The 14,215-nt window shown below is 31.1% G+C and overlaps 2 protein-coding genes across 2 annotated transcripts; both read right to left on the bottom strand.

Annotated features, from left to right (window-relative positions):
- Positions 1 to 1,526: 1,526 nt before the first annotated feature.
- On the bottom strand, positions 1,527 to 5,105 carry LOC107192033 (MICOS complex subunit Mic27). Its single transcript, XM_015581211.1, has 6 exons — positions 5,022 to 5,105; positions 4,579 to 4,760; positions 4,335 to 4,459; positions 3,813 to 4,046; positions 2,925 to 3,064; positions 1,527 to 1,578 (listed from the first exon to the last, which is right to left on the bottom strand). Exons 1-6 carry the CDS (start codon positions 5,034 to 5,036, stop codon positions 1,537 to 1,539), a joined length of 738 nt encoding a protein of 245 aa, XP_015436697.1. The 5' UTR covers positions 5,037 to 5,105; the 3' UTR covers positions 1,527 to 1,536.
- Positions 5,106 to 10,022: 4,917 nt separating this feature from the next.
- Positions 10,023 to 12,151, bottom strand: LOC107192027 (WW domain-containing oxidoreductase-like). The gene is made up of 7 exons (XM_015581204.1): positions 11,918 to 12,151; positions 11,684 to 11,748; positions 11,250 to 11,486; positions 10,977 to 11,172; positions 10,681 to 10,866; positions 10,329 to 10,584; positions 10,023 to 10,255 (listed from the first exon to the last, which is right to left on the bottom strand). Exons 1-7 carry the CDS (start codon positions 12,010 to 12,012, stop codon positions 10,046 to 10,048), a joined length of 1,245 nt encoding a protein of 414 aa, XP_015436690.1. The 5' UTR covers positions 12,013 to 12,151; the 3' UTR covers positions 10,023 to 10,045.
- Positions 12,152 to 14,215: the final 2,064 nt, after the last annotated feature.

Genomic DNA, 14,215 nt, shown 5'->3' with positions numbered 1-14,215 from the left:
TAACACTAGATCTACCAAGGGGGGTCAAAATTACTTGTTTGGCATTTCTTATAATCATTATTCATTTTCAGTACATTTTGTTTTCTAAAATTTTGTATGACTTTTTTTAAAATATGCAAATAACTAATTCTGTAAAACAGTTTACTTTTTTTTGTTTTTTTGATTTAAAATTTTATGTAGTATACCTCCATATACCGAGATGAGTCATTTTGACCCCCACGGAACGTAGGTAAACTTGAAGTTTCTCATATTATTTTTGTATAGTTCAAATACATTTTTAGAAAACTAAGTATATTTTCGTACATCTACATTGTACAAAATTACCATAAGAAACATATTATGTTTACTCAATTTTTTCATTCTTCTTTTATTTACTTTCTTCATATTGTTACGTGGCTGTAACAATATCTTCGCGCGTTTATAAAAACATGTGACGCTTGTATATATCGATATGCTTCTGTTTTCGATGCATCGCAGAAGTTATTTCACATTCAGCATTTGGCGTAGATATGACAGATCAAATGGCCCGAAAATATACCGTGAAAGCTGAATCCCGAAGATGGCCATTACAAGTGTTTTATAATATCTTAGATCTTGCCGGAATAAATGCCTGGATATTATATAAAGACACAACAGGATAAAATATTTCAAAAAAAGACTTCTTATTCAAGTTAGCCGAAGAACTTGCAGGTCACTACAAAGATCTAACCGGACGATCCTCAGTAGAAGCCGAAGAAATATCTTCATGTACACCATCACAAAACCAGACGCATATTTCGATGAAACGTAAAAAGTGTCAAATAGCAGATTGTACTAATAATAAAACGAAGAATATTTGTGGTACATGTCATAAACGAGTCTGGTACATGCTCTGCTAAAACAATTGTAACTTGTAAAAAATATCTTTGATTTTTAAGCATAATTATTTTGAAAATTATTGTTATTATATTATTATCATTATTCAGTTTATATTCAATTTTCATTCATAAAATAGAAAAATATATAAAAACGTAAAAATTGCTATGTCTTTTCTTAAATGACTTACTAATTAAAAAAACAAGTCATTTTGACCCCTCCGGTAGAAGTAGGTATTAGGTATACGTAAATCGCCGGTTGTTCTAGTGTTAACAGAAGTAAGCAGGCCGATAGGGGAGGGACAAAATAGCTCGCGAGCGGCTTGTTGGCCACCCCTGTCCTAAGATATACATATAGCGCAGTTTTGAAATATCTCCTAAACTAATATACGAAGAGGTTTTACATGTTTCTATAACTGCAATTCATTTTTCATTCTCTACGGTTTTCTGTTTAGCATAGTGATATTTGAAGAAATTTGGGTCATTAATTGATTTACATGTAATACACTTTACACAGTAAATTTATGATATACTTGTACCTGTAAGTATTCTTTAATTATGTGTAATAAGGTTTTAAATAGCTTTATTATATATTTTACTATATATTAGATTCATATTAAAACATTGTACAATTTTTACATGAATAATCATAAAGTATTCATTCACTACCTTATAAAATGGTTCATTCCTTTTTCAGTTCTGCTTTACCTTCAAGTGGATTTACCTAAAATAAAAAAAAACATGTTAAATAACAGGTACAAATACTTAGTGGTAATTGTAAACAGATATTTTGGATATAACATCATGTGGTTATGTGCAGGAACTGGAGACAGAAAGGGTACCTGTATAACTATTTCCATTTAACCCATGTTTCCTGACTATTTGAATTTTGCATCTCTGCTAGATGTGAAGTTTCATTCAATATGACTGGTTCTAAGCGTGTTGAATCATTTTCTTTATTACGGTCAAATGAAGCATCATGGGCCTCTAATGCATTATTAGATGTTTCAAGATCTATGATCAAAATTGTTTTAAAACAACGAATATACAGAGTGTCACTATAAATGTAGGACATTTTCACAGAGTGGATTCTAAATGTTGAAATAATAAGAAACCTGGATATGTAGATAAGCTATTATGTAACATGCTATATATGTAGATATGCAAGATTCGAACTTGCTTCAGATTCTGGGCTAGATTTCACGAGACTTCCATTCCATAGAATAGAAAATCGTAAATTAGTGTGAGGCCCAAAGGAATCATATTAGCATGATTCTCGATTCTCTGGCTAGCCAATTGCGCGGAGAAGGAGGGTAGAAGAAATAGAATAGAAGAACTAGTAAGTTTCTGATATAGGGTCCATAGATATTGAGAATCCTTATTTTCATTATTTTTTAAATAAATATTGCCTTCCTACAAGTAGTTTGGCCGTGCATTTTAAGAAATAACAAATTGTGTACCATTAAAAAATAGAACAAAATCGAGCATACATACATATGAATTGTTCTTATTTTTCAACATCTAGAATCCATCCTGCAAGAAAATGTTTCACATTTTTATTACCACTCTCTACAACTTTACAATTAATTGTATGTGGAATTTGTAATGTGTAGTACTTTATAAACATCTGTAACAAATAGTTCTAAGGATTATGGGGTAATCAAGACTGCAGAGCTGCATAACATAACTTCTGCTCCTGAAGTCGGTGCCCCACTACACGGCTCAAGCTGCCTCGTCCGCTACGTACAGAGCGTCGCATGCTACGGCGATGCGTTCCGTACGGGGAGGTCTTATCGCTGGCAGTGTGGTGGGAAGACTTCTCCTCGTACGGGCCGCAGCGCCGTAGCATGCTACACTCTGTACGTAGCGGACGAGGCAGCTTCAGCCGCGTAGTGGGGGTACCCCCGGAGTGGGGCACCAACTTTGGGAGCAGAAGTTATGCAGCCCTGCAATACAGTATGTACAGGTAATATCAGAGAACATTTTCAAAACAGGATGTGGTAAACTATAATAATGCGAGGAGATAAGGGAGGAATGATGCAATAAAGAATTTGTGTTTTTGCATCCTACCTCCTTTTTCTCAGTTGCAGTATTCGACACTTTCTGTTCAAAAGGTCGAGTTAGTATCTGAAAATATTCTGATTCGAGTACACTTTTCACTAATGGTAACTCTTTAAATGAAATTTCCGGTTTGTCATCTCCTGGTTTCACTGAAATTTCCAATTTAAATTAATAGTTTGTAATTTCTAAAATTTGTCTTGTTTCTGCTTTTTTGCTATGATATCAAATTAAGTAGGAATATAATTTTAATTTAAAAGGTAATAGTGTACAATTTGGTCGGTATCTCTCATTTTCTTCAAACTTTAATATGTTGAAAGAGGCCGTTTAAAAGGCAAAATATCATTTTAAAAAATGTCACAAACAATTATAAGTACATATCTTTAATTTCAAGTTAAATTTGTAACCAAAACGTCACTATAAATGCAGATTAAGTGAAAGAACATAAGCTGTAAACAGTAAAAGAAGAGGTTTGTTTATTTTCAAAGCATTATACTGGTCATAGTTGGTTAAAGCTAGTTTGATAAATAAAATAATTTTTTAAATTGTTTGCGACATTTTTAAAAATATTTTGCCATTTTAGAGAGCCCCTTTCACCATATTAAAGTTTGAAGAAAATTGGAGATACCGACCAAATTGTACACTATTACCATGTAAAAAGTACTATAAAATTCAGTTCAATTTAAAGAATTCAATACTAAAGTATTTAATATACAGTTCATAGTGTCTGTCATTTATAAAATTAATTATTATTATATGCATTCATCAAACATTTAAAACTTCACAAATTCCCCAAGATATAAAAAGAAATAAAAGAAATAAGAATGATATTATTTAAAAGTAATTTTTTAAATTTAAATCAATTAATATTAATATTTGAAATTAATAATATGTACATACCACCATATATGAAATTATAACCAATGTTTCCATAGTGTTCCACTACATTAAATGCTTCTTTTGTCTCTTTAGGGAAACAAACAGCCCCAACAGTACCAGCACCTGCTGTGGTATATAGAAATCTTTTAAAAAATCCTCCTCTAAGACCTAGTACCAATCCTGATAGGCCTCCAATACCAACAGCTCCAGCTCGTGGCCAAAGATTACTTTCGTCTTTAAGGTAATCAATTATAACTATAACAAAAATCATATAATCAGGACAAATAATCTAATCATAATTATTTAACCTGTGGAAATAGATCTATATTCACATATTTTATGAAAATAGTTCATAAAGAACATAAAACTATGTATGTGACTATTTAATTTAAAAAAGGTTTGACATCCATACGCTTGGTAGCTTTCATACTTCAGTTCAGATTGAAACATGACAGAATTTTTAATTAAAGCTCCTAATGTGATTAATTAAACTTATGAATGAAAATACAAATGTTGAAATTTAACATTAAACATAATACATACACTTAAAATTATTAATACTTGATGAAACATTCTGGGAAAGACCATCAAATATGACTTTTAATCCTTGTATTGATTTACGTACTTTTCTAATATTTTCCTCTACAACAGATGGAGGATACTCTGCACTAAAAAAAGCATGAATAACATTATATACATTATCATTCAATACACTGAAGATTTTTTAAACATTCTTTTAAAAACGAATCAAAATACATTTATCAATATGAAATTACTTGCGCTTTACCATGGCATCTGTTTAGAATACCCATCTTCAATAGAATAAATGGGTAGTTCAGATGGTTTTATTAATTTTTTTGGTTGCAATTCAGTACTACATGGCTTAGTATGATCTTCTGATGGACTGACAGGTTTCATTGCTGGTACTGCAGCACATAGTCCACAGGGCATCAAAAATTTCTTGAACAACTTCACATAAACATACATTTCATTTTCTTTACATATGAATAAAATTTAAGTTATTTGAGAAAACATTCTTACTTGCAATTTTTAAAATTAATAAATTTGATAAAAAAATCTTGTTTATACCTTACTGTAAAGTAAAACAAAATAGATAAGACTATATAGAATACAACTGCCTAATGAAATTGTACGTGTTTTACTGCTATTAACAATACCTTTTAATAATTCAAATTCACATAATGAATATTTATATAATTATACAATTACCATTGCTTTCTGCATGTCGTAATAAACAAAATTTTCTTAAATAATGAATCCTATTTACAAGTTATAATTCATTTATAAATTAGTTTGATATATTCACTGATATTCACGAAAATATTTAACCTAATTCAGCAAAAAGCAGCACAAAGGTAATTTCGAGCATTGGCCACACTGGCGTGACCACTGCTGGAAACTAAATAGTAAAACCCGCTCGAAGATTTAAGTAATAAAATTTTGAAAATTTCGAAATTTCATAGAAAAAACAAGTGTTTCATAGAAAAGCACTTTATAGTCCAGGTTATTAATCAAATATTCTATGGACTATACGAATGAATTCGTTTTAAATGAGCGTTCCACTAAAAACTTTTTTTATTCGCTTTGATTTTGAATCATTAAAGTATTAATATATAAAAAATGTGACCTATTAGTCATTTTTAGAATTTTAAATTGCAATTACATCCTTGTAACTAAATAGAAATCAAGATTGTGTTCCGAAATTATAATTACCGACATGTATTAAAACTTATTTATTTCTACGAAAAGTCATCTTAGAGATTATAACAAAATACAATTACGTAAGTAATGCAACATGTACGTACCAAATTTGTGTGTATCATTGAAAAATGTTTATACTAAGGAATGCTAAATTTAACCACTAAAATTAAAAACTTACATTACTTCATACAAAATTGACATATTGTGACAAATTCTTGTTTACGCAGTCATTTGCAAATACTAACGATATTTTCTATGGCTGAAAAGAAGAAGATCAGGGAACTCTTCGAATTTGATGTCTCCTATATCTTACTATACATAACGCTCAAAGTGCATCGAAAATATTTATTCAATAAAAATGCAATAACGATTGTTATAGAATGTTGGACATGAATTGATAAAAACTATTATATAACTGAATTCTTACTTTTACACCAGTTCTACCGAATTCCAATAAGATACCCGGTTGATAATCGTCGCAACGGTACACCGGTTCCCTGCAAGTTACATCTTTACCAAATATAACACCGATAGTAGATTCCAAAAATTTATGTACATAATTGTGCATTGCGATTTTGAGGGTTTACTCTCTTTCAAATTTTGACCCTTAATAATGACAAAAATTTTATATTTCGTACAAATCTAATAGTGAAATAAACAAGCCATTTCTATATATGGTATTGTACTATTTTCACACCAATCAGTAATTTGTTATTTTCTTTTCATGTACAAGGAATTTTTGTGGTAATTACTACACCCAGATAGCACACGACATTTTTAAGATGTCTGTTTTATAGCAGTTTTAGGTCTGAATGTCGTAGGACCTAATACCCAGATAACACAGAGACGGCTTTACGACGACTTAAAGACGCCTGTTTCATTCGTTCCAGTCGCGTTTCAGGCGTCCTGAATAGCTTACGAACAGCTTAGGCACAGCTTCTGACTGCCTAATGTAACAAATCAAGGCACTTTCAAGGCATCTTAAACAGGCCTGGATTAGGACTGAAGCAGTCGTTTAAAATACGTAATTCATTGTATTTATCGAATTTAAATTAGGTCAAATGCATCTCTTTAAAAGACGCCATTAATTGTAATATAAATTTAATCAAGGAAGCGTTTTCAAAATGAAATCAAACTTAATAACAATTCATTTCGATATACTATATCACCCACTGTGTGTTTACAAGTATTAAAGAGCTATATTTATACAATATTTAAATATTACTTGTTTGTTATACAGGCACATATATGTATATAATATATTTCTATTATAAGATTAAATTATCCACGAAATGAATACAGACTACACTTACAAGAAGTATGTAATACACATGTAGTTAGTACACAACCGAATATACAGAGTATACAAAGTTCACAGAACACACAGAATATATGCACGTCAAATATGTATAATATTATATGAAGAATACAAATACCATACGTTAGAGTATTCAAAATTTTACAAAATATACAGAACAAAATATTACAGAATATGAGGAATATAGATATAGAGTATATGTCAGTGCTTCTTAACAGTAGTGTTTCTAAAACTTGTTAAAGATGTTTCATGAAATTATTAAAACGCAATACACTAACTTGGAATCTGTACATACATGAGTTGTAATCTATAATTTTTTGAAAATTCATACAAATTTTTGTTCTTAGTTTTCTAACCTTAGTGAAATTATGTTCTGCACATTTTTCTTAGAATTAAAGATGTTGTATAATTTCGAGAATGTTATGAATTACTTATAAATGTATGTGCTTACAATAAGTGTCATATATTTAACGTAATAGAATCAAACAGCCACAAGCACAGCCGACTCTAGTACTAGCCGTGCTGAAGGTAAAAATGGCAACAACGCGGCAGCAGTGATGCCAGAATCGTAGAATTTGGTCACTCCACCCATTTCTTGTAACGTTTATTTTAGTTGCCAATCTTTATTCGCAACAAACATTATCTTGCTAACATATCATCAAATTTAACAACCAGAGAAAAAATAGTGCACTTCAAATTCTAATCAATTGGCAAAAACCATTTTAGCTTTTATGATAAGTTCAGCTTTTGAAAAATGTTCTAAAATTGTTAAATTATTACCAGTTTTTAATATTACCGGGAATAAAATGATACCGATTGTTTATCAAATTATAGAATTTGTTCAAAAATGTGGTTTCGAGATACGAATGATGGTCTACGTTTTCCTAATCCTTCACAATCTGATAAAATCATTTTTCTTTCTTTCGATTTTGTATATGTATATGTATAATGAAAAATATAAGAAATAATTGGTTGATTTTAAAAAATTTAAATAAAACTTTCGTTTTCCCCGATTTTTATACAAACGAACCAAGATTGCCTAAATTTAATGATTTACGTACGGTTTATAATTTCGAAAAACTTTTGATTGCTAAGAAAGCTTATAAATTAAATTATAAATCATTAAACCCAAATAATTTTGATCGATAAATGGTTTTTCTTATTGATAATATATTCCATCAGTCTACAATAGTAGCTATGAAAGATTTCAATTATACCAATACTGCTCATTTTTTAGAAATAATTCGGAACTGGTGGAACATTGTGAATAATACAAGTAGTGTAAACGGTAACAGGAAAAGAAACGAATTTTGTAAACCGATTTTCAATGTGTAGGTACTATCAAAGCTTTGTATCAAAGTACTACAGTTCTTTTACTACTTACAGAGTACGGTTTTCAAAATTTTGACATATGTTATCTTTTAGCTGGAAAATTTACAACTGAAAAATTAGAGAAACGATTTGGAAATTATAGACTTCTGTCTGGTTGTAATTATCATGTGTCATATAATGAAGCAATTCATGCAGAAAAACAAATTAGATTAAAACACACATTTAGAAAATCGGCAAGTTCGTTTTCTTTTACTGAAATCAAAGATAAATTTCAATTTTGCGACGACAACAGTAACGATCTTTATGATCTTTTCCATTGATGTGACTAGTTTTTCAAGAATCTTGGATACCGAATACGTGTCCAATTGTGTTGTAGATGATCCCATTAAAATTTACATATCTGGTTATGGGTCCCATTCTGTTGTTAAAAAATGAAATTGGAATATATGTTGATTATTAATTGTGGAGGATAAAGGTAAAATTGTAGGCGATGTATATTTTGATCACTTACAAAGAGGGGGCCTTTCTGTTCCCATTGAGAAAAACAATATATAGTGCGAAAAACCATAAACGGAAGTGCAAAAATAAGTGTTTAGAAATAAAGAAAAGAATTATGTAGTGTGTAAGAAATCCTTTTACGATTATGACATGGCAAAATATTATACATATAAGCCCTACAGTGTTTGTATGTACACACATATTATGTTTACAATGTAATTTTATTAATATTTGAAATAAAATGAATTTTTATTAAATTTTGTTTTACTGTAATAACATTTATCTATTCTCAACCACACCTTACCTTACCTGTAAAACGTCTGTGACACACGTCTATAAGACTTCTTGAAGCCATGTTTAAACAGTGTGTAACATATCTTTAATATGTCTATAAGCCATATCTAACACGTCTATTAAAAATCTATGACAGCCTTAAAATGTCTACAAGATGTCTGTAACACATCTGCATTACCTACAAAGACGCCTCCTGAGACAGCTTTAACCTGTCTTTAAGGTGGCAGTTAGCCCGTTTTAAGACATCTTCAAGACAACTCGTTTTTTCACAAGACACGCTCACAGGCTCTAGATAGGCTGTTCACAGAATATTACCAGACGTTTTCAAGATGACATGAATGTCTGAATACAGACATTTTCAAGGCAGTCACAAGACATACTTGTGCTATCTGGGCAATATTTGGTCAAAAATATTAATGAAATCAAACAGTTTGAAAGAAATAATATGAATATCTTCAAAGTTCCCATGATTAAGGTATTTTTTCACTATGGATATACTCTGCAAGGCGATTATATTTACTTTAATTGTATCATAAATTTATATCACCAATAAGGAGTCATATACGTTTCTTAACTTCAAAAAATTGATATTTTTTTAAATACAAGTTTTGAAACACACATCTTAGAAATATTTGAAGGCCAAATCGAACTTGAAAGTTGAATTATGTATTGACGAAGTTACAGCCCTTTGAATGAAATGAGCCATGCAGCTCCTCATATAGCACAAAAACGTCATAGGTATTATGTACGTCCGGAAAATATATGTTCTGGACGTTCGGTACATTCGGAGGATGTCCCGAAAAGGTCCACATGCCCACCCTACGTCTTCGTTAAGATCTAGAAATGTCCTAGGAAGGTCCTATTTACAAAGTGGCACGTCTTGAACATGTCCTGTGTCAACATTCTCAGAACGTTTTCCGAATGTGTAAATTAGGGAAAATAAATCACTACATCAAAGAGATAAAAACAATTTTATTAAATATATAATTCATTTTTTCATAAAATAAAAGTAAATATAAATTTCTTATTAACTACAATATTTTTTGGCTTAAATGTAATCGCTCATGATTATATTTTAAAAAAGTACATCTTATTTTAATGCTAATGTTTCCCAAAGTTTGTATTTTTTCATAACATTTACAATCATTTCTTGACTAACGGACCACAATCTTCTCGCAAGAGCAGAATCTAAGGCCGTAGTTGATGGATCACAACAGTAACAATTATTAAAATAAACTCCTGTTACACCTTCCAGTTCTGGCGCAGTTGCGCAAAACACTGATGTACTCGCTGCTTGTTGCTGTAAAGTTTTAGTTGTAGTACATATAATCAGAATTTCTTAAATTCTTACTTGAAGTAAATAAGTTTCATACCAGTGATTTTGTGAAAGGTCTCACTAACATGAACAAGAATCGCAGAATCCATGAATAACGAGACAATGAGGATGACACCATATTACCAGGATGGCAACTAAATACACTTACAGAAGGCCAACGTTTTGCTAATTCTTGTGTAAATAAAATATTACATAGCTTAGAATCATTGTATGCTCCCATGAACCAATATTTATATGCAGGAGGAGAGAGATTTAATTGATGAAAATCTTCTACCGTTTGAAGTGTTGAGAACCTACCAAAAAATATTGTACCTGAATTTCCATACTAAAGTTAAATAATTTATATTACTACATATAGTTACATTTAATTACAGAACTTTTTACAGTACCTATGTGATTCACTTGAAACTACCACTACCCTAGCATTATGACAACTTCGAATTGGATGTTCCAATAAAAGAGTAAAATAAAAATGAGAAAGATGATTCACTTGAAATGTTGTTTCATAACCATCTTCGGTAAGTTCATAAGGAATTGCAAAAACTCCAGCATTTAATATTAATATGTGAAGAGTTCTGGAAATGCAAAATGTATTATGGATACTTATAACATTACACTATTTTGTTGGTCTATAGTCTACAGTAATTATATTGCTATCAATTGTTTTTTTTTAATCTGAGTTTACCCATATTTTTGTTTAAATTCCTCAGCTGCTTTTTTTACACTATGTAGTGAAGATAAGTCTAATTGTAATGTTTCACATGTAATATTATCCCTTTCTTGTCGTATTTTCTGTACTGCTTCTTCACCTTTCTTTAAATCTCTGCAGGTAAGAATCACTTTGCAACCATGTAAAGCTAATGATCTAGCAGTTTCAAATCCTATAAGAATAATGTTATCTTGATATTAAGTGTGTGTATTGAAATAATTAATATAAAAAACATTTGTTATTACTTACCTATACCTGTATTAGCCCCTGTAACAATGGCAACTTTACCCCTTAAGTCTCGACCATATAAAACAGCTAATGCTGTACTACTTCCATCAAAACGCTGTCGTACAGGTTGAGATAATTCTCTATATTCCGTAGCAAATGCAAGTCGTGGATCAGAGTATGTTGTTGTGCGATTCATATGATCAACAAATAAAACTTTACCATCATCTGTCACACGTCTTTCCCATCCAGATGGTAATTCTAATTGAAAGATAATGTTAACAAAGTTTTGTTATCCTAATTTTTATCTACCGAGCAACTATATGTTCATTAATGTGAAATTAAAAAATTAATATGCACCATGTTTACATTGACATTATTACAAAGATATATGAAAAATTAGACATTGAATTTAAATGATCTACATTAATACATCGATTTGTTTAGTAATATTGTACCTCCTTCAACAATTTTTTGACGACCAGTTCTAGGATGTGTCCATTGTGTACCTTTTGTATAATGACTAAAAAAAATATTACAACTTATAAAACAATATTTTAGAAGCTACACAGATTTCTTAGCAAGTGCTGAGTGATCTGTTTTTATCCATTTTTTTGGATCTTTTATTCGATAATATTTTTTTTAATTACAAATATATCGTTACAATAAACTACGAGAAAAAGGTAAATTACTTCACATAATAGACGTTTCCATCAATAGTTGTCATTTCCTCCCATCCAGGGGGTAATTCGTCTTCGCTGTCAGAGTCATTTAAAATGCCTACCATTTTTTCTAACTTTTATTGAATGTGTTTACATCGGATTGCATCGCATTATTACATTCACTTGTTTATTGTTAAGTATTATTCATTTATCCAGTGGAAATTCATATATTTTCATATATGTATACACACGCGCGATAATGGCTGCGTTCAGCCACGGTCGTATGTATATATAATATGTATATGTATACAGTGCACAAAATGGAAATGGATGACGTAACCCCAGAAAAGTGGGCCGCAAAAATACATTGGATGAAATGTCTACTTCTATACCTCGTCTGTGGTTTAGGATAATAAATTTATTAAGGAACATTTTGTTGTTAAGAACAATTAATTATAAAACTGTGGATGTTTAACCTGTAAAACATCAGGTTATATAAAAATTAAAAAATTTAAACGAACTTTAGTATTTTATTCTTTTGTTGCGGCTTTTTCCAGGGATTACTTTTCAACTGAAAAATCAGGCGTGAATCCTCGCCCGTGGAGCGAGCCCTGTAGAATTTTGCTCGTTAGGAAATTTTTGACTTCTTTAAAGGAAACAACTTTGATTGGAAAAACACGTCTTTATTGATCGAAGGTCAATATACTGAAATGGACTCCGCTTTATAAAACGATCGTTTTTGTTACATCCTAGATAGCACACGGCTTCACGACGGCTTAGAGACGCCTGTTTCAGTCATTCCAGTCGCTTTTCAGGCCTCTTGAATAGCTTACGAACAGCTAGCCACAGCTTCTGACCTCCTAATGTGACAAATCAAGGCGCTTTCAAGGCGTCTCAAACAAGCCTGGATTAGGACTGAAGCAGTCGTTTAAAATACGTAATTCGTCGTATTTATCGAATTTAAATTAGGTCAAATGCATCTCTTTAAAAAACGCCAGTTGCACATATCAAAAATGGGTATCGATACTGATTAATTGTAATATAAATGTAATCAAAGAAAGCGTTATCAAAATGAAATCAAACATAATAACAATTCATTTCGATTTACAATATTTATTTATTTAAAACTTGATCACATTTATTTTTATTATTATTATTATTACATACCATGCTTGGTAAAATACATCATCCACCATGTGTTTACAAGTCTTGAAGAGCTATATTTGTACAATATTTAAATATTACTTGTTTGTTATACGGGCACATATGTGTATATAATATGTTTCTATTATAAGATTAAATTATGCACGAAATGAATACAGACTACACTTACAAGCAGTATGTAATACACATGTAGTTAGTACACAACCGAATATACAGAGTATACAAAGTTCACAGAACACACAGAATATATGCTTGATATAGAAGCAAATGTGGTTAAAAATTGTTTGCTGCAAAATACTTTCAATCATTCAAGTCCTCCTGCAGTCATTAGATCTCAATGTAATATTAGATTCTAAATTGAGAGTAATAAATATGATTGAATCCCATACTTTCAAAGTATATACTCACTTTTGACTCTCACTCTATATTATACAGGGTATTTCACGTAACTTGACCACCTTAAATATATCGCTTATTTTGTATGATAGAAAAAATATCAGGGGAGAAAAATATTCTGTTCGCAGGCGCCAATACGGTGATGGGCCGAATTTTTTTCTCAAGGTCGTTTTTTTCGAGATTTCAAGGTCATCGAATTTTTTTTAAATGGGACTACATATTTTCACTACAACACTCTTATAGCATATAAAAAAACAAATCCAACGAGGTGCAATATGTTGACCTTCACGTGACCTTTAGCGAAAAAATCATGAAATGTTTGTCAGTAAGCTCAGTACGCGTTCGGGGACGGTAAATGAAGGAATTTCAATTTCATTGGAACAGTTTTTAGTTAAATCTTTATTTTAGAAGGTGTTCAAAATGTGCACCATGAACCTGGATACATTTTTGGAGGCGGTAAATAAATTCTTGCTGTAGGGGGGAGACTACGTGGCCCGTGTGCTGGTGCGTGCGCTCACACAATCAACGGGAACCGTGTATGTATACGCGATACACGAGAGACACATTCGATTTCGTAGAATCCAACTTCTGCCTCGACAATTGCACAAATGCACTTTTCACTGGTATAGAACTCACGGGTAGACTTCCCTACAGGGTGGTCTGGTCCGTATAAACACCAATAAACACATTTTAATTGAAAGAATTAGAATTTTAGAAATTGTGCGATTGTGACAGACGCCGATGAAGCACACAAGATGGCTGCTCAAG

Source organism: Dufourea novaeangliae, unplaced genomic scaffold (genome assembly GCF_001272555.1).
Source record: "Dufourea novaeangliae isolate 0120121106 unplaced genomic scaffold, ASM127255v1 scaffold295, whole genome shotgun sequence".
NCBI lineage: Eukaryota > Metazoa > Arthropoda > Insecta > Hymenoptera > Halictidae > Dufourea > Dufourea novaeangliae.
Note: the sequence above shows the minus strand (reverse complement) of the source record. Positions and strands in the feature narration are given on the sequence as shown.

Coding starts and splice junctions, on each gene's coding strand:
- LOC107192033 (XM_015581211.1), bottom strand. Junction 4,460..4,578: donor TATTCTAAACAGATGCCATG/GTAAAGCGCAAG, acceptor TGCTTTTTTTAG/TGCAGAGTATCCTCCATCTG. Junction 3,065..3,812: donor TTATAATTTCATATATGGTG/GTATGTACATAT, acceptor TGGAAATTTCAG/TGAAACCAGGAGATGACAAA.
- LOC107192027 (XM_015581204.1), bottom strand. CDS start 12,012: ATGGTAGGCATTTTAAATGACTCTGACAGCGAAGACGAATTACCCCCT. Junction 10,867..10,976: donor GAATTTAAACAAAAATATGG/GTAAACTCAGAT, acceptor TTGCATTTCCAG/AACTCTTCACATATTAATAT. Junction 10,585..10,680: donor GTTTCAAGTGAATCACATAG/GTACTGTAAAAA, acceptor ATTTTTTGGTAG/GTTCTCAACACTTCAAACGG.